At 42.9% G+C, this 19,792-nt stretch overlaps 1 protein-coding gene across 9 annotated transcripts in view; it reads left to right on the top strand.

The window, feature by feature from the left end:
- MTSS1 (MTSS I-BAR domain containing 1) overlaps positions 1-19,792 on the top strand; it is a 160,320-nt gene that overhangs the window by 16,732 nt on the left and 123,796 nt on the right. For all 9 annotated transcript variants that reach the window (XM_058564921.1, XM_058564920.1, XM_058564915.1 and 6 more), the window contains 2 exons: positions 6,433-6,494; positions 10,111-10,184. In XM_058564921.1, coding sequence (XP_058420904.1) covers positions 6,433-6,494; positions 10,111-10,184 — 136 coding nt within the window. The remainder of the gene's footprint in view (positions 1-6,432; positions 6,495-10,110; positions 10,185-19,792) is intronic.

Raw genomic sequence — 19,792 nt, 5'->3', positions numbered from 1 at the left:
CAGTTTTATACCCAAGACTTGAGTTCTCATCAGCTGTAACCATGGGTGAGGCAGCCTCTGTCTGGCGTCTTTGGGCAGGACAGAGACCTTTGAGTTGGAACCCGACTCCTTGTAGCCTGCCCTCCACTGGTCCCTGTTTTATTCCCAGCTAAGCCGAATTCGTTCTCCTTGTGAGTCTTCTCCAGCTCTCTGGCACCTCTGAAACTGCCCCTCTTCCGACCACGGCTCCTCCCTGTTGCCTGTGTGGCAGCACGGGTGTCACATTCCCTCAGCTGTCCCCCAAGGTCCCAGCGTCACAGCGGCCGGGCTGGGAGAGGCGGTTGCTGCATTATTTATGGGGCACCGTGAACCAGCCGAGCAGATGAGTTACACACAGTTTACTCTTCTGCTCCGTGTGTGGGATGCCATCCTGGGCTTCTGTTTAACACAAAACAAAACAAAGCACAACAGAGCCCCAAGGCATGATGGCCACTGGCTGAGTCCTGCACTGGGTGTCAGGCAAGCGGCCTGCCCGGCCTTCTGGCTCTGGGAAAAGTGGAGGAAGGGGAGGGGAAGAGGAGAGGGACTCAGGGGTGTTCCCAGAGCTCAACTGTGTGGGTAGGAGTGGGGAAGCTAACTCGCGTATTTGTTTAGGTGGCCCCCAAACTCTTGGGGAGTTGACGGAGGTTGGCTGGGCCTTTTTCCTCAGAAATAAGAAAATGACTTCCTCCTCCCTATGCTCCAGGGGACCAGGCTACCGTCAGGTATATGACCCGTTACCCAGGTTCTCTTGTCTCCTAGCTGGTTTGGGATTTATGTCACTTGCCATCTGAAAGAAGGCCACTCCAGTCTTCCTCTGCTGCCCCATTTGTGGCTAAACTCTGGACCTTGCCTTTGAAGGCTGCTCGTGGTCGCCTTGTCCAGCCTGCCTGTCTCCTGCTTGTCCCCAGCATAAGTGTGCCACTCCAGTGTCCCTCGGAGAGAGCTTGTTTGTGTCCTCTTTGCCCCCCTGTTTCTGCACCAGCCATCTCTCTTACTGGAAATGCTTTGCCTGCCTCCCTCCATTTCTGTCCTTGAGCCCACAGTTTAGTGGAGGTACTCAGGCTCACAGATGGTGAATTGCATGATGTGAGGGAAGTGGGTGTGTCTGAGAATGCTCTGGAAGAGGTGACATTTGAGCTGGGTGGTGACAGTTGAGTAGGAGTTTTCAAGATTGTTGAATCCCCCTGGAGGTTAGAAGAGACAACAGCCATCAGGGTGGCGTGTGTGGTGTGGGGGGCGTGGTCAGCGCCCTACTTGGTGGCTGCAGAGGCGTGAGTTCAAGCCTGTCTTCAGGGAATCCCCATGTGCCTGTGTCTCCTGCTGTAAGAAGTGGGGACGGTCTTGTAACTTAAGGGAGTCCCCTACATGCTTGTAAACAAACCTGCTTTTTCTTCCCATTTCTGTAATAGGGGACTTTCCCTTTCTTTCAGAACCTGTTGTGATCTGAGTTCTATTTTCTTGCTTTTTTTTTTTCTTGTGAGGAAGATTGGCCCTGAGCTAACATCTGTGCCAATCTTCCTCTACTTTGTACGTGGGACACCACCACAGCATGGCTTGATGAGCAGTGTGTGGGTCCGTGCCCATGAACCCTGGGCTGCCGAAGTGGAGCGTGCAAACTTAACCACTATGCCACCGGCCTGGCCCCTGAGTTCTATTTTCAACAAACTGCCAAGGGTTCAAAACCTGCCTTACCCTCCTCTCCATAGAAATTCAAGTGGTTCCTGGGGGACGAGAGTCTTTTTTCCCCTGCTTATGACTTTGGCCTCGACAGAACCTGGTGCTCTGTGGGAGTCTTATTTTCTTTGACTTTGGTCTGTCTGGAAAGTTGTGAAACCTTTTTGTGTTCTCTGGTGAACTTCACAGTGGGGTCTGTGTTGGGATTTTTTCATGGCTTTGGGAATGCATTCCTAGGAATTTCCTCAAACGTGAATAGAGCCCAGTGAGAAACATGGCCTCAGGAGAGAGGTTTCTGGAACTTCCTGGTCGGTGGTGCAGATTAGAAAATATAAGGACCATATTGGAATATGGAATTCTAAAAGGGTTTCAGTGCGTACAATGTCTTGATTGGCAAATTTCTTTCTTTTCTTTGTTTTTTGCTGAGGAAGATTTGCCCTGAGCTAACATCCATTGCCAATCTTCCTCTTTTTTTTTCCTTGAGGAAGATTGTCCCTGAGCTAACGTCCCTGCCAATCTTCCTCTACTTTGTATGTGGGTCACCACACAGCATGGCTGGTGAATGGTGTAGGTCTGCGCCTGGGATCCGAACCCTAGAACCCGGGCCGCCAAAGCGGAGCGTACGAACTTAACCAATAGGCCACAGGCTGGCCCCTTGATTGGCGAATTTCTTTTGAAACTTGAGTGTGCTCTCCTTTACTAAGTCTTGTGGTCTAGAGTGACCCAGGGCTTTTTCTCTCAGTTACCTTATAATCTTTCAACAAGTCCCTTCTCCCTCCCTTCTCACTTCCTCCAAGCTTTTGAATTTTTGTAGTAAAACTACTTTCAGGTGGGTAGAAACTTTTTTTTCCTTGAAAGAAACTTAAAAAAAAAATCTGGAACAACCCAACATCACCTTGCCTTTAAATTTTAATAACATTTACACACTTAAAAAAAAATTCCTCAACAAGGAGGTTTTTGTCTTCTGTTCTTAGAAGTTCATTTTCTTTTTTTTAAAGAATCTATTAAATTATATATTGCCTCAAACAGGTGGGCCTGACACTCTTTCATAGACTGTCAAATATCATTAAATCAGGAGAGAGCTGCATGTGGCAGCCTTCTGGCTGAGTGGGTGTTCGTAGGCAGAGAGCTGTGTGCTGTACCCCTTGATAGAGAGGGGGCCCTCCTTTTGTTGCTAATTTGGTGAGGACTGAAATGAAGCTCCAAGTGGAGGCAGATAAGTGGTTTTTTAAGTGGTTTGAGCTGTCGTCGTTTTCAGGCACATTCATCTTGGGTTTTGAGTACTCTACCGCCATTTACTTAGGAGCAGGAGAGACATCCTGGGATGCTGTGCATCCAGCTGCCTCGTCTGTTTCTGCATTAACTATGGTTAACTGAGAGTGAGATGCACAGAGCATCTGTATACAGTTTGTTCTGTACTTAGGACTAAGAATGAGGGATTCCAGCCTGGGTGGACGGTCTGGCTTAGAGAGTTTCTGCCATCTCTCCCTACATCCTGAGTGAGATTACTGGGAGCCTGCAAAAGCCTGGATCGATCCCATCCGGTGAGCACTTACTGTGTGCCCCACACGGCACTGAGCACTTTTTATGTCTGACCTCATTTATCCCTCACACCACCCCTGTGAGGTAGTGACTTATCCCCGTGCAGAAGTCGAATGACTTGCCCAATGTCACATGGTAAACGGGAGAGCTACGATTCAATCCAGGAGGTGGGATTCTCAAATTTGTGCTCCGTATTCCTTCCCTACATTCTTTTAGTGTTTAGTGATGTCAGTGTTCAACAGTGGTGATGGAATGATTTGTTTTTATTTTTTATCATTGTAAGGAACAGGCCTTGAGAGGTAAAGGGACTTCCTCCAGTAATTTACTGGCAGGGCCATGGCTAGAACTCAAGACTCAGTACTCCCTGCACAGGCCTCCTGCCATTTTGGCATATTCTCAATGAATGTGCCTCACTTTTTTCTTAAGAAATATTACGGATCATCTCAGTGCCCTTCTCCAGGGGCTCTCTGGATGGAGTGGTTGGTGCTGGGGAGGGGAGGACCTAGCTCCCTTGTCCTTCTCCTGTATATATGTGAGAGATGATGGTACCTTTAGCTAGAAGTTGGTGACCATTGTGTCTGAACATCCTCAGGCTTTTCAAAAAGCTCCTCCTACTGTCATGTGGATCAGAAAGAGAAGGAGTGGCCAGATGAGGCTGTAATTGGTTGGTTGAACTCTTATGCTCTTAAGGATGCTAACTGGTGTTGGTCTGGACAGAGATCTCTAGTGGCTAGCCAGGGGACTCTGATCTCCACCCTTACCTCTTTAATTACTTGGAGGTAGATGTGTAAGGGGTGTTCATACCTGGGCTTGATAAGAAAATGGTAAATATTCTAGATGTTATCATTGGAATTCCCCACGATGTCTGGATGAGCCCGAAATGGTAGCCAGAGCTCTTGCAAGGTTTCATTCAACATATATTAATATCCAGTTCTGCTCTTGGGTTGAAGAAACTCCCAGGGCTCAAAGACGGGATGAAGGCTCTGTGGCTTAGCAACATGAGACCTGTGCGTGGGTATTAGTGTCAGTAGCTCAGGTGTAGCTGCCAAAAGGCCTCTGCCAGGAGCCCGTCAGACTGGATCTCTGACCTGGTGCAGCTTAGCATCCCATGGGAGCAAACTGCCATTTGGAGGAATAAATCTAGAGACCTGCGATTGGGCTAAGCAGGTCTCAGGTGCACAAATGCTGAACTGATGGGTATGATCTGGCGGCATGTGCGAAACAGGCTTTAGAGTTTGGGTGGATTGTAAATTCATGGTGCTGCTGTTGCCAGAACCTCTAATTTGATCTTAAATTTTTTTTATGTAATGACGTTATTGTTTTTATAAAAATGATACATGATCCTTATTTAAAAAAAAACAACTGTGGCCATAGAGGAAAGTACAAACAAGAAAGCAACACATCGGTCCAAATCTTAGCTCCTAGAAATGGCCCATTTTTGTATTTGGTAGACAGTTTTCCAGATATCTCTATGCACATTTTCAGATAGACTTGATAGCTAGAAAAATGTATACATAGGCACTTTTATAACAAGGCGTTCCTGCTATGCATGATATTTTCGAAATAAAAACATATTTACCTTTACTTTCATTTAGCAGAAGAATTGAAACTGAAGTGAAGTAATACTGAAGAAATTGCTGAACTTCGGATAATTGTTTCTTCACCAAAAGAAATTGGTTTCAGACTAATTTCCTCTAAAGCAGTGGTTCTTAACCAGGGATAATTTTGCCCCCTAGGGAACATTTGGCAATGTCTAGAGACATTTTTGGTGGTCACCACCATAGGTTGGGGGTTACTGACATCTAGTGAATAGAGGTCAAGGATGCTGCTAAATATCCTATAATGCACAGGACAGCTCCCCACAAAAAAAATATCTGGCATATAATGTCAGTAGTGGCAAGATTGAGAAACTGCACTAAGGGTAAGAAAAAAAGATTATTATAACTAGTAGGAAGGTGAAATCATATATTTTAGCTCAGTTGAAGTTTTAGACTATTTTGATTGGGCTTCTGTATTGAAAGATGAGATGATTAACCTCATTATAGTTTCTCCTTCCTCTCCTTAACACAAAATCAAGAGGTGGCCTATGTTTTGTCAAGGTTCATAACATTTCATTCTATCCTGCAACAATAACCCCCCAGGTGTTTAGTCTTAGTTCTATATTTAAATAATTCAGTGCCAAACACCTTCTCAAACCATGGTCTCGCCTTGTCTGGGTTTATTTTGTGTTGCCTCTTGGTTGGTTGGCTACTTGATCTTAATATAAATTGAATGTGTATGTGCAGGGAGGTGTCAGATCCCACTTTGGTTTGCCCCAAGCAGAATTGCACCTGCAGCTTTGAGTTCATGTCTGAGCACCGTACTTAGAAGAAGAGTAGAGATACACGGTGGAGTGTCCCCAGGATGCCGTGGGGATGTGAAACAGGGTCCTGTATAGAAATGGCACTTGGGGAGCTGAAAGAAGGAAAGCTGTGGATGAATGTGCTGGTTATCCTCAGTTCTGGAAAAGACTTCCATGTGGAAGCAGGGTTGGTCTTTAACTCGGAGGGTCCCCAGAAGGTTAGAACTAAGCCTGCGTGGACAGAAAGGACAGGGTGGCAGATACAGGTGGGCTGCCATGGGAGGGTGACGATTCCCTGTGAGCTGAAGTGTGCTGGGGAGCCACATGTCGTATTGTACGTAGATGCTGGGTTCAAGCCATCTGCCTAGCGGCTATATTTAGGTAACTTCCCAACCTTGAGATTCTGATAGTCTAGTAATGCTTCCCAATGGCCACCTGTCCTGGGGAGGAGCCCCAGTCATGCTGGTTTCTCCTCCATTTGGAATGAGGGTGAGAAGAGCCAGGGCCATGATCGAGTGGTTCAGAGTAGAGCCTTGAACGTTCTGCGCATCTTGAATTTGGACCCACCATCTATCGACTCAAAAAGCAATGCATCAATGTGTGTGTTAGATTCTGCCAAACTTGTTCCAGTTGGTGTCTGTAGTATTTACAAGATTATAGGGACTGAGCACATTCTAAACCCTTTCCTGAGCCAATAGATTTCTATATAGTCTGGGCAACATATCGTAGACTGGAAAGGAAGAGAGCACGCACAGATTGTTCCCCGTATAATTGGAATTGAGTGTTCTGTTATTGTCTTAATCAGATGTCTATCACAGCAGGACTTACTGATTGATGGCTTTGTTTTGTTGTAGGGGAGCTATCCAGTTTGGGAAGATTTCATAAACAAAGCAGGAAAGCTACAGTCTCAGCTTCGGTAAGTAGAAGCATGTTGTCTCCAGAAAAATGGCAACATCCTCAGACAAAGAATGGAATAGGATGGACAGAAGATGCAGATTGGGGTTAGTTTTGGAACCATTACAGACAGAGAAGCATGTAGTGGGTTCTGATTTGAGCGTTGCCACTTAGCCGTATGTCCTGATTCCCATATGTAAAATTGAACTTATATCTGCTCTGCCTCCTTCCACAGGAATTTTGAGAGTCAAATCAGGTGTTATATGTTAGGTAATAAGGGGCAATATTTATGTAGCGCTCACTATGTGCTAGGAATATGTTAACTTAATTAAATCTCAACCCCAAGAGGTAGGTACAGTTACTGTCTCCATTTTACTGATGAGGAAAGTGAGACGCAGAAAAACTAAATAACTTGTCCAAAGTCACACAGCTAGTAGTAAATGGCAGAGCAGGGATTTAAACTTAGGCAGTCTGGCTGCACAGTCCATTCTGCTTATTGCCTATCCTTGTAAAGAGTTTAAAACTTAGTGTCGACTGTTGTATAATTCCATTTACATGAAATGTCTAGAAATCTCAAATCTCTAGAGACAGATGTAGATTAGTGGTTGCCTGCGGCTGGGGGTGGAAAAGGAGATTGACTATCGTTGAGCACGTGGGGTTTTTCTGGGGTGATGGAAATGTTCTGAAATTGGATTATGGTGGTGGTTCATAACTCTAAATTTGCTAAAAATCATTGAATAATACACCGAAAAAGGGTGAATTTTAGGTTATTACAAATTATGCCTCAATAAAGCTGCTTAAAAACAACGAGATCTAGTGCTGATCTGCTCTAAGGGACTATTATTGTAGCCTCATCTTGTGCTTGTTCATATATCATTTGATATGAAATAGAAAATATGTCAACATCTTCTTGTTAAATCAGTGGGGAGAAGGGGTACTGTTGCACTTAGGGGGTGCTCCGTGAGGGATGAGACATTTAAAAAAGCAGTTATTTTCATGGCTCCTGTTTATGGCGTGTGGAGGATGACATTGGTTGGTTTGGATGTATGAGGATGTTTTCCAAGAAATGAAGCAGGTAGGTATTTTCTAGGATAAAAAGCCATGTGGATGACAGAGAGAGGAGGGAGGGATGACATGACACTCTTGGCCTTTGCCTGTGGACACCAGGGGTGACTGCCTAGAGCTTTAACCTTAAGACTGGACGTTGCATGGCTCCCCTGTAGATTATGAGAGAGAACTCGGGAGAGGTGGATCTTTTCCCTTCCGTTCCTTCAGCTTCGTGAGGCCTGGCATTTCCGTCCATGAACCTGGGATTTCCAGAGCCGCGAGTAGGCATCCAGATGGATGGTGAGCTCTGGAATACGGCCCCTTCTCCACCTGTCAAGTCCTTTACCATTTCTTTGCTTAAAAACTTGCAATTGCTTTCTGCTGGATCAGATCCAACCTCCTCTGGTCAGAATGCAAGGCCCTTCATCTAGGCCTTCACCAGCCTCACTGATAAAGTGAGGTACATCTACCCACCCCCCGTCTCTGCCACTATTATCATTTATTCCAAGTAGGTTAGTCTCCATCCTGTAGGAGGTCTCCTCCTGGAGTAAATAAGTAAAATATTTAAGTACACCCCCCCCCCCACACACACACATTTTTTCTTATCCAGCCTCATTTATTTGTCTGGCAGGCTTTCAGAGTTGACCAAGGAAAACACTCTTTCCCTTTTACCGATGAGGAAGGCAAAACTTAAAATAATTAACTGATTAGCTGTCTTAAGCATAATCAAGTAAGACTTAAAGCAATCTTATCTTATCCCCACTGGTACAAAGTACATTTTATATTTTTTAGCAACCTTTAGGCCTCTTGAGGGCAGGGACCATTTCTTTATTTTGTCGAACTACTGGTACCTGGCTGAGAGCACTAGAGGGGCCTCATGCACGTGGTTTAGTTTTCTGTATTAGAGAAAGGATAAAGATCAGACTGTAGAAGAGGCAAATAAGTCTTGGAGTATTTAAGCTGAATCACTCCTTCCCATTCCCGGTGGTTACATGTTTGCTGTGCCCCATTGGGGAGGGCTGAGATGTCTTGTGACAATAGCAGTTGGTGAAATGACTCATTGGAAGGCAGTGTTTAAGAGCTCTTACTTAATTCCTCACACTTGACCACTGTCCTCATTTTCAGTGGAGCCCTGGTGACTGTGTAATATGCAAGGCACCTGTACAGCAGGCTCACTAAATTTGGATGGTTGGCTTTGACTTGAATGAGAATAAATCCACCCATTGTGTCAGATATTAATTGTAAATCAGAGTGAGCTACTTATAAGTCCCAGGATGTTTGATAAAGCTAACTTTTCCAGGGTTTGCATTTGATGTTCAACTCTTTAAAAAATATGCTTCAAAGTGGTTTTTTTTGGTTTTATGTGTACGTCTTTTTCTTTTTAATTTGAATGGAATGTTTTCTTGCTCTACTGGAAAACATCAGGCCTTAGTTTGAAGTCTGGTTCTAAGGGACTGTTGCCTAGGTTTTCCCAGGGACCACTCCCAGCATCTTCCAGGATCCTTTTGTTCTATAACCATGGTTGCTTATGTTTAAAGGCCTTTCCTTTTCTTTTTCTCCATTTTGAACTCCTTCCTTTCTAGTCCTTATTCTCATCTTCTTCCTTCAGCAACTTGCCTGCTTAGGAATGCTCAGTAAAGACTGGATTCATCTGTGAAGTACTTAGAAATTAGCATGAGGCTATAAGCTCGATTGTAAAGTCCTTGCATGTGAGTCCTGGGCTTGCTTGCTTGTTCTGGGTATCCCCGGCCCTGGCGTATAGTGGTACTTACTCTTCATTGAATGACATCTTGGATCACAACTCTAGGAACCTGTAGACCCCAGAGTGTGCATCTTCTAGTCCTCAAGAGGATGTGAAGAATTCAAAATAATTTCTAGGACAGCAGATGAGTGTAGTAACTTCTCCCCATTCTCAGCTTTTAGGAATTTGGAAGATACAGTTGAGATAAGCATTCTAAGGTTGAAAAAATAGTATCTCAGTTTCATCATAATAATGATTTAGGGAGAAAAGTCACATAGCCAGGATCTTGTCTCATGGTGGGAAGAGCCTGGGACTGTGAGTCATACTGGGCTGCTGGTCCCAGCTCAGGTATGAACTAGTGATCTTGAAAGTCACTTTGTAGTTGTGGTCTCCATTTTCCCATCTCTAAAATGAATTGCATGAACAAGATGATCTCTCTCCAAGATTCCTTCTCCAATCCAGGTATATATATTGTTTTCTCTAAAATTAATTTCACCTGTACCATTTATATTTTTAATGATGTTTTTCTTTTTGGTAGAAACACTTGTCTTTTCCTCCTTACTGAAATTGACTAGTCATAATTTTATATTGTCAGGTGAAGTAAGATGGGAAGAACTGCTAGCATTCACTGACTAGCACCAAATGAGCTGGACATTAGAGTGCTAATATTAAAAGGAGAAATGCTTCCTAAGAAAAAAGTGGGTCTACAAAGCCAGTGGTCATCCATGTTCAGCTGAGTTGTTTCTCCTGGAAGGTTACATTCAGTCCTGAGAGGTTTTAGCCCTTTAGCTGTAATGGATTTGCTAGTGTGAGACATTCCTCATGCTTTTGTTATCTGTTTGCATTTTAGGACAACAGTAGTAGCAGCAGCTGCCTTTTTGGATGCCTTTCAGAAAGTGGCTGACATGGCTACCAACACACGTGGTAAGCAGATGGAGGGATGGCTTCCAGCCTTAGCTGAATTCAGCATGTGGGCTCTTACCCTTGGGTGGCTTTATGAGAAGACATGGTTATCAGAGCTCAGCTGACTGATATCCTTAATTTTTTTTTTTTTTAACTCTGTGGGATACCACATATTAGAAGTTGCTAATGATTCTCCAGATAATAAAGCACATGAGAAGAAGAGTGAAAAATAAAGAAAAGGAACCACTATTTCTGCATGAGGTGGCATGATGGGTTTTTTGATCACTTTTAATGACGTGCTGGTTGTAGAGCCTTGAGCTGTGCATTTGGTTGCAATGTGTTTTTCCCTCCTCACATGAATTGTCTTAACGTTTTCCTTGTTCCCTTGTGGAATGAAAGCAGTGAAAATAGTTGGATAGACCATTTTTCTGGGTTCCCATAAAATGAGGAACGTTTTTATAAGTAGCGTCCTATTGTGTTGTATCTGTGTGTCTCCCACATTTGACTGCAAATCCCATGAGCTGGAGACTATGACTTATTCATGTCTGAACCCCCTAGTAGTGCCTAGAACATACTAGGTGTTTAAAATATGTTTATTAAGTCAATGAACAAAGGGAAATCTTTTGAAAAACTTGAATGGTTTCAGTGATTACTGAATCATAGAAAAAATAACAATAACGTGAAAGTTATAAAGAAGAAAATGAATACCCCTCTACCACCACCATTGTTAGAAGAAATACAACATGACCCATAATGTAGAGACTCCTATTCAAAGGGGGGTGCTTTCCTTCCGTTCCCAGACAGATCATCTCTCCTGCCTCTTTTTTTTGCCTTGTCTTTCTGAGTCTGCTCGTGCGCTGACACCGGCATGCCTGTTCTCATCATTGTCATGGTGATATTGGAAAATATGAGTCTTGGGGGCAAGTGTTGGGGGTTGCTCCCAGTCACACGAGAGTTGAGTCTCTGTGAAGCACATGGTAGATACCTCCAGTGGGTTTCAGTAGGTACCCATTTACCATAGGTGTTTAATTAAATATTCAAATGAATTTGCAGTGAAGACACTTCTCATTCATTCAAGAAACTCGGAAACTGCTAATATTTCAGGCACTATCGTGGGACCAGAAAAATCAATACATTACTCTCCTTGTCCTGGAGGAGCTTGCAACTGAGTGGGGGAAAATGAGATGTGCACATAAAGAATTTCAGTGTAGAAATAATATGTTTGTGATGGTAATAGTGCTAGAACAGAGTGCTGGGGGAATATAGAAAAGTAAGCAATTAGCTCAGGGAGTCGAGGAAATTTTCTCAGGGGAGGTAGTATTTCTCCTCATTTCCAAGATGCCAACGGTGTCTCAAAAGTTTCCCTAGGAGAACGTGATGGGGACATCAGAGCAGTGGTTTCTTCATCTGGTTTGTCAGGTTGATGTGAGTCTTAACCAGTATCTTTTTTAAGCCCTTTAAAAAAATTATTGCGTAGTTTGTGTCCATTATAGAATCTTTAGAATATACAAGTATGAAGAAGAATATAACATTCAAGCAGTGTTCACCACTGTTAGTGTTATTGGGTCTGTTTTCTTAAATGTTTTTCTGCTTCAGCAGTATCTGGAACTGGACTTAGTCATATGGATGTCTTTCTAGCCATCAGAATGTGTCTTTCTAAAAAGAGTTGCTCTACTATTTTAAAGAATTTAGATATTTGGGATTGCATTTTTGTGTGGTTCATAATAAGTTTTTATACTTTAATGTTTAATTATTAGATGGATCCTAAAGGATGGAAGAGAGAGGCATCCCCTGATTTTCTGTAATTTCCTGCTGGGTTTTTGCAGAGGCCGCTCCCCAGAGTGGTTCTCAGTGGGTACCTGGGGGGCCTGTAAATTCTCATGGTTAAAGGGAGGAAAAACAGCAATTATCTGTGGGAAGAGAAACCAGAATAGCCTCTCTGTGGTGGTGATGGAGGTAGAGTGGGAGCTTGGAGGTGATGTTTTGACAACGGACAAATACTGTCACAGGGAACAGACCACTGCTTTGATATATTTTTAAACCACTTAATTTCAGGTAATTTTTAGCAATGCCAGAATACTTTACATCTCGGGATGTCTGTTATCGATATGTACTGGGGCGAAATTCTATTGAGTGTGAGTATGAGAACTCTCACGTGACCTAAAATGTGTATGATTGATACAAAGAAGGTGTATTTTGTGGAGACAAGAGAGGAACTTGAATGTACTTCTTGTATGTCCAATAAACTATTCAGAAGTGATTTTTATTAAGTTAATTTTTACTTAAAAATTGAAAAAAAGAACATGCTAATTAATTTAAAAAATTCATGTAACAAAGTATATAAAGTAAAATCCACCTTCCCAGTACCCCCGAAGGGATTGGATTTAGTGTCATTTATAGACTTTTTACATGTATAAACAAACACATGTGGGAGGAAAAAAGCTAATTGCAGAACACTATGTAGAGTGATATATGGAATAAAGTAGGATATCTGTATGATCATTTTCAAAAGGTAGCCCATAAGAAGCCTTGTTCCTGTGCTTTTACTCTGCAGTGTATTATAGTTATCTGTCTATATTGAATTCCATTTTCACTGTCTGGGTATAGCACAATTTAATCATTCTTTTGAGGGATATTTAGATTACATCTGTTTATTTGCCATTACAAGCTATGCTGCAGTTAATGCCGATGCATACATCCTTTTGGAGATCTATGCATCATCTATTTTTAATGGTGTGTGCATCACCAAGGAAATGATGAATTTGTAGAAAATGCTTCAAGCTGTTTCGGCTGCAGCCGACATATTTGGGCTTAAGGTCGTTACAGGCTGTAACTCTACTAGAGTTTGCAGTTTGATATCTACTCTCTACAGAAAGCCCAGTCTCTTGCTTAGAGCCCTTTGATGTGTTTTTCGAGTCTTTCTTGCTGGAAGTGATAGAAGGGAATAGCAGTTATTCTTAACTATATCTCTTTTGGGCAAGCCTCCACAAATGCAAGCTAACAGGTCTCTGGTTTCCAAAATATTAGCATTTCATATTATTCCCCAAAGGAAACAGCTCTGAAAAGTCTTTGTCTATTTTAACAAATATTTTGAACTAGCTGTTAATACAATTCATTTAGGAAAAACTTTTAAAGCTAGTCACTGCAAGAGCAAAATCAATTTAGTTGTCATATAACTATTGTTAAATCGAATGTAGAAATGTTAGAACTCTATTTTGTTCATTTGTTTTAAATGAAAGTATAAGTATAAATTGCTATTAAATGTATACATTTAGGTTAATAATTAAACTGTAATGGAATTTAAGAGTTTATTAGCACCATAATACATAGTACAATTCCATATTTTGTTGATTTTTGTACTCTGGAATGAATATACACTTGTGTTTAATATGAAAGTGCACTTTTTTCTGTATTATTGGCCACAAAGAATTAATGTCTAGGCATTTGATATACGTAGAATGCCAGACTTTGTGGACCAGCACATGACCTGTCATAGGAGTTGAGAAGTGTTTGAACTGACTGGTATGCAGTTGTCTGGGTTGCTTAAAAAAATGAAAAAGAAAAGGAAAAGAACTAGGTGGCTGTTGGTGAGGAGGCTTCTCACCTCAGCAGAGGTGGCCCTTGTTGGGGAATAGTGTTCCTACACCTGTGAGCACGAGCCTTTCCACACAGGGCTTTGCTCTCCCTTTCTCTGGGAGGCAGAAGTATTGAGCTGATGAAATGCTCTGTCTTAGTCAGCACTGGCCCTTCATTGCCACTGCATCGTTTGCTTGTGTCAGCAAGAGCATAATGCTGTGTGACTTTTATTTTTGGCTGCCACTGTGTGCCACTGTAATTACTTTATAGCTTTGAAAAACCATCTCAGGGATGATTTGATGATGATACGGCCAAACCCAGAGTGAGGAGTTTAAGATTCTAAGAAGGAAGGACATGGATCCCCAGCCAACAGATCGTCTTTAATATCAAAAAACCTTTATACATCACTTTTAAAAATGGGCATGGTTTTAATATTAAAAATCACGATAGAGCCAGCCCTGGTGGTATAGAGGTTAAGATTCGGTGCTCTCACCACCGTGGCCCTGGTTCGTTTCCGGGTTGTGGAATCACACTACCCGACTGTCAGTTGTCATACTGTGGCGACGGCTCACAGAGAGAACTAAACTAACAACTAGGATACGCAACCGTACACTGAAACTTTAAAAAAAAAAAAAATAATCATGATAGCTAACCTCTGTTGAATAAGTAACACAGGCCCGGCTCTGTTGTAAGTGCATTACATATATTGAGTCTTTTTATGCCCACACCAGCCCTACGAGGTAGGTGCTCATGATCTCCATTTTAGGTGATGAAATCGGGATGAAGACAGCTTACCTAACCAAGGTCACACGGCTAGTCAGTGGTAAAACTGGAGTCTGGCCCAGAGCCTAGACTTTAAACATTAAATTATGATTCCTTATGTCAGGAGCTCCTGGATTTAGTAGAAGCTTATATTTGCTTTTAAAGTTACTTGATCTTGCATGTATTAAAAAAACAATCCATGTAGCACGGTGGAGTAATGACTAGATTGGGAACTGGGATGTGTGGGTTTGTCTTGTGTCTGTGCAGCTGTGTGACCCTGCGGAAATTAAATCTCACCTCTCCGGGCGTTACTTTTCCCAACTGGGAAAGGGGTTTTCCCAGGACACAGAGTCCTAGATGATCACAAGTAACCTTTTTTGGCTCTAATAGTCTAGGATTTTAAATCTCGTTTTGTCCCTATTATATTCATAACATATGAATGACGTTGAGCAGTCTAAATTTTCTCTTCTGTGTTATCTTTAGCATTTCCAATTTTTGCTCTGGAGACAACGGGAGTGAAAGAAGCAAAGTTAAGCATGGGATAATGGAGGGAGAGGGTTAGAGGAGAAAAATCGAAACTACAGTTGGACATTTCGGTTGATTTGAGTTATAAAAAAGGTCCCCTCTTGGACCTGTAGTGTATGCATGAGGAGGGCAGGTGGAGGCTAGAACTTTTAAGACAGCCATGGAAGTCCAGACGTCTACTTTAAAGAGTGAGCCTGGATTGCCGAGCTTCTGTGCATTGGTGAAGAAAATCGTGGTGGTTTATACTGGATAAGGCCGTCTTGGTTTTTAAAAATATGTTACACGTTTTAAGTATAGATTTCTTTAAATGCTGTGGTTTCCAAATCTGGCTGCATGGCTCATAATTACTCAGGAAGTTTGCTTTAAAGTACAGATTTCAGAGCCCTGCCTTATCCCCATAGAATTAGAATAACTGAGTGGGACCTGGGAATCTCAGATTTTTAAAAGCTTCCCAGGAGATTTTGCTGCCCAGTGAGGTCTGTGCTTCACGAGGCCTCTTGCCATTTTGCCATAATCAAATGACATCTCCGCCCGTGGCTGGCAGTTCCACCCACAAAGAAATGCTCACGGCTCCCTGAGACCCTTAAAACCTTTGATCCCTTTCTGCCTGCAAATGTGCATTCCAGACGTGGAATGCCCTTTCCCGACCACCCCCTCTCCGCCCCTTTTAGATGCTCGAGGATCTGCTGCTTGTTTTCCAAGAGCCAGTTTGAGTCACATCACCTGTGAAATTTTTGCCCCCTCCCTCCCTCAAGGTAAAGCAGGTCTCAGGCCTCAGGGCCTCTGTAGCATGTGCTTCTGCTAGAGCACTCACCTCACTGTGTTGTCACCATCTTCCCCACTAGACTGCGAACACCTCCAGGACACGGCCTGCGTCCTGCTGCTCTCTGAGGAGCCCAGATACCCAAGTACTAAGTATCTGTCATTTAGCAGAGCACAGACAGTGTTTGATGAATGGATGAATGAACGTATACAGCAGCTCCCACACCTGCACAGCCCTGGTGAATCTGGGTGAGAGAGGCTGCCGTCACTGGGGGCAGGAGGTGAGTGGAGTGGGGTCTTGGCCAGATTCCACTTGGGAGTTCAGAATTCAAATCTTGGCGACCCCTTCCTGAGGTCGAGTCTCTGGTGGAACGTGTGACTTTGTATTTCGTTATAGCTGAAGAAGGCCCAGCAATTCCATGATGAGGTCACGGGAAAGGGACAGGTGGGTAAAAGGCAGCTCTGCTGCTTTGGCTGGGGTCGGGGAGGCGGGGAGGGGAAGAGAGGGAATCTTCTCTTCTAGCTGAGGAGGTGCCGGGAAGTGGTTTCTGAGAGGCAGCCAGACTGGTTTTGTTTGCCCTGGAGTTTTATTTTAACCAGGCTGTTGAACTGCGACTCCACTGGCCCTTAACTTTTGGGTTGACTTTGGTGTTCAAGTCCTGAGCTCTTTCGTGTAATTAGGGCCTTATGATTTCTACCTAGAAGCTACTTAGCTGCAAACTGGGGAAAAAATTATTTTTAAAAAGTCATAAAAAAGGCCCTTCTCACAGACCTGAAACTAAATATTCTTTGAATATGACCTTAAAGGAATGTGGACAAATTCATTCATTTGATTAAAAATAAAAAGGCATAAACCTGCAATCTGCTAATCTGTGGATGTGGCTGTAGATTGTAAACTGGTTTTGTACTCTTATAGGCCAATTTGGTTTCCTTAGTTATTTTTGGTTATTGTCTTTAGGATACTTACAGGAAACGAGAGAACTTATGAGCATTTGAGAAACAAGGTCAGTTGTGATTTTTCTTTAAGAGCCGAGCTTATTGTTTCGAAAAATTTAAGGATAGTGTATTAATTTTTCTGGTTATCTTATCCCGACCCGGGCTTTATAGGTAATAGAAGAAAAAGGAATCTAGCGTAAAGCATCTTCTGGAACCCAGAGAAGAAGTTTTAGGGAAAACTGGCTGGGATTAATTTTACTTGGAGCCTGTGTATGGCTGTCATGTGACCACCTCAGCTCTGGATCGTGGCCCTTCTTAGATGCCCAGGAAACAGTTGCGAATTTGTTAAGAAATTTATCAAGTGAAGCACTTCACAGCTTGCTCTCAGAGTTGATGGACCAGCAGCTGTGTTCTCTAATATTTTTAAACATGAATCTAGGCATGCTCTATAGAAGATGCCCTAGAAACTCGCTATTGCCTTTCATTTTCGGGGTCTTGAACTTGACCTCTTGATTTTGATTCACATGAATATTGCTGAGGAAGTCCTAAGCACATTTCACCCTGCTGGTAGTTACCTTTGGAAAAGTCTCATTGCTGTATTGTAGCGGGGTGTGGGGTATGGGGCATGGGGAGCAAGAACAAGCTATGAAAAATAAGAACACTTGTAGTTGGTTAAAGTGGAAAATTGGCTGGGCAAAGACAAAGTCACCTTTTCTCCCATATTTCTTTTTTGTTTTGTTTTCTTAATTGCATGCCTTATGCCAGGACTTGACAGGTCCGGCGTGTGCCGTGGTGAATGATGCTGATTCAGTGCTGGCCTCGTGGGGCTTTTAGTCTGGGCCAGGGCCATTCTGTGTGATAGAATTTTCTCTGATGATGGAAATGTGCTACATTTTTGCTGTCCAATATGGTAGCCACATGTGGTTACTAAGCACTTGAAATGTGGCTAGTGTAACTGAGGACCTGAATTTCTAATTCTTAAAATTTTAAGTAATCTTAATAGTATATATATTAATATCAGAGAGACTGAATCTTCTCTTCCAGGATGACTGGTTTCTATGTGGAGGTCATCTTTGATATGCTTACAACTTGGCTGAGGGCTGTGATGGTACCAAAACCTGGGATAGCTTTTTTTTTTTTCCTGTGAGGGAGATCAGCCCTGAGGTAACATCCATGCTAATCCTCCTCTTTTTGCTGAGGAAGACTGGCTCTGAGCTAACATCCGTTGCCAATCCTCCTCCTTTTTCTTTCTTCCCCAAAGCCCCCCAGTAGATAGTTGCATGTCATAGTTGCACATCCTTCCAGTTGCTGTATGTGGGACGCGGCCTCAGCATGGCTGGAGAAGTGGTGGGTCGGTGCGCGCTGGGGATCTGAACCCGGGCTGCCAGTAGCGAAGCGCGCGCACTTAACCACTAAGCCATGGGGCCGGCCCCTGGGATAGCTTTAATGTAGCCTTATTAATTTCCATTAGCTTCTCAAGCCAGTCCATACTTAAATATGTGTATGTGCATGAGTGTGTATATCTATTTTTATCTTGAATACCTATGATAGTCTCAATCTTATATGAAATAAAAATACTTTTATAAGTTGCTATTTATAATATGTAACTTAGCTAAAAAACTGTGTGCCTATTATGTAAACACAGCTTCACAATTTACATTCTGCATCTCCTCTACAGAGATTTTGAGCTATCAATGACCTGATAAGGGGTGACATAAGAAATATAATGCCTTTTTAGATGTATTCATAAATGTCCATTCTGCTCTTGGGTTTCATTATTTTCATTCTTTTCTACTCTGACAGACCTCGAGTCATTTTAACTCATTAGCACAATAAACTTAACCCTATACATTCTGTTTAGGATAAAACAACTTTATAAAAATGGCCCTATGAATGTGAAGTTTGTCTTAGCATTTTCCATTTTTTAAAAGCTGTTATTTTTTGGTTTGCATTATATGAAACTCGGACTTGGTGTGGAGTCCAGGACAGTAGGCTGGCATGTCTAGTTTAAATGTTTTTTACAAATCACATTATAGGTAAGGGCTAGAAATAACAAAGGAATTCACACGTTTATTGAATTTTTTTTTTGGTGAGGAAGATTGTCCCTGAGCTAACATCTGTGTCCATCTTCCTCTATTTTGTATGTGGGATGCTGCCACAGCATGGCTTGATGAGCGGTGTGTAGGTCGGTGCCCAGGATTCGAACCAGCGAACCCCGGATCGCCGAAGTGGAGTGCACGAACTTAACCACTAAGCCACCCGGCTGGCGCCTGAACATTTTTATTTTATAAATTTTTTAAAATCTTATTTTCCTTTTTTCCCCGTTTTTGGTGGATGGAGTTAGGAGGTGGGTGCATATATGTTTGATTATTTTGATGGGCAAATTTGTATATTCTAGGAGATTTGGAATCATGAACCAAGTGTTACCGGTGGTGAAATGAAATCCCTCCTTTCCGATCCCATTGATCTTTTCTTGATGTTAAAGCTGATGCCTGACAACAGCACTGTTCCCGCTCGACAAGTGGCCTTTTCTTGTTGACCTTTGTTTGGGTAGCAGCAGTTGCCAGAGACAGGCTGTTCCGTTGTGGTCAGCCCGTGACCTGCCTGTGCGGGATTTGGCTTTTCGCTATCTTCCCGAAAAGACACTTGAAAGAGCGGTTATTGTGCGTCAGCCTGAAAGGCACTAACCTGAGTCCCACTTTTCCGTAAGCATATCCTGAGTGTCCAGAGCAGGATGTCACCAGAATCCTAAAATCCTATACCAAGGAGAGCTATGGCCATCCGAATTCCACATCCAAGCCCATGTGCCCTTTTAAGCCTTGCCCACCTGCTAACCGAGAGAAGCATTTGCTCCCAATCAGTTCAATGGGGTTACCCTGTTTTGCCCTAGTGTATTTTCCCCGACGAGTCGTGAATTAGGATGTGTGCTGTTTTCTATCTAACCTCAGCAGCCTTAACAAATGTTGGTGCATTACGCGGTGGTGGTGGTAGCAGTGCCAGAGGGGAGGAAGGTCCAGGCATGGAGAGGATGTGTGTTTTATGGGTGACTGGGTCGATCTCTGTGCAGC

Source organism: Diceros bicornis, chromosome 21 (assembly GCF_020826845.1).
Source record: "Diceros bicornis minor isolate mBicDic1 chromosome 21, mDicBic1.mat.cur, whole genome shotgun sequence".
Classification (NCBI taxonomy): Eukaryota; Metazoa; Chordata; class Mammalia; order Perissodactyla; family Rhinocerotidae; genus Diceros; species Diceros bicornis.
The sequence above is the reverse complement of the archived record's forward strand: the minus strand, read 5'-3'. Positions and strand labels throughout refer to the sequence as shown.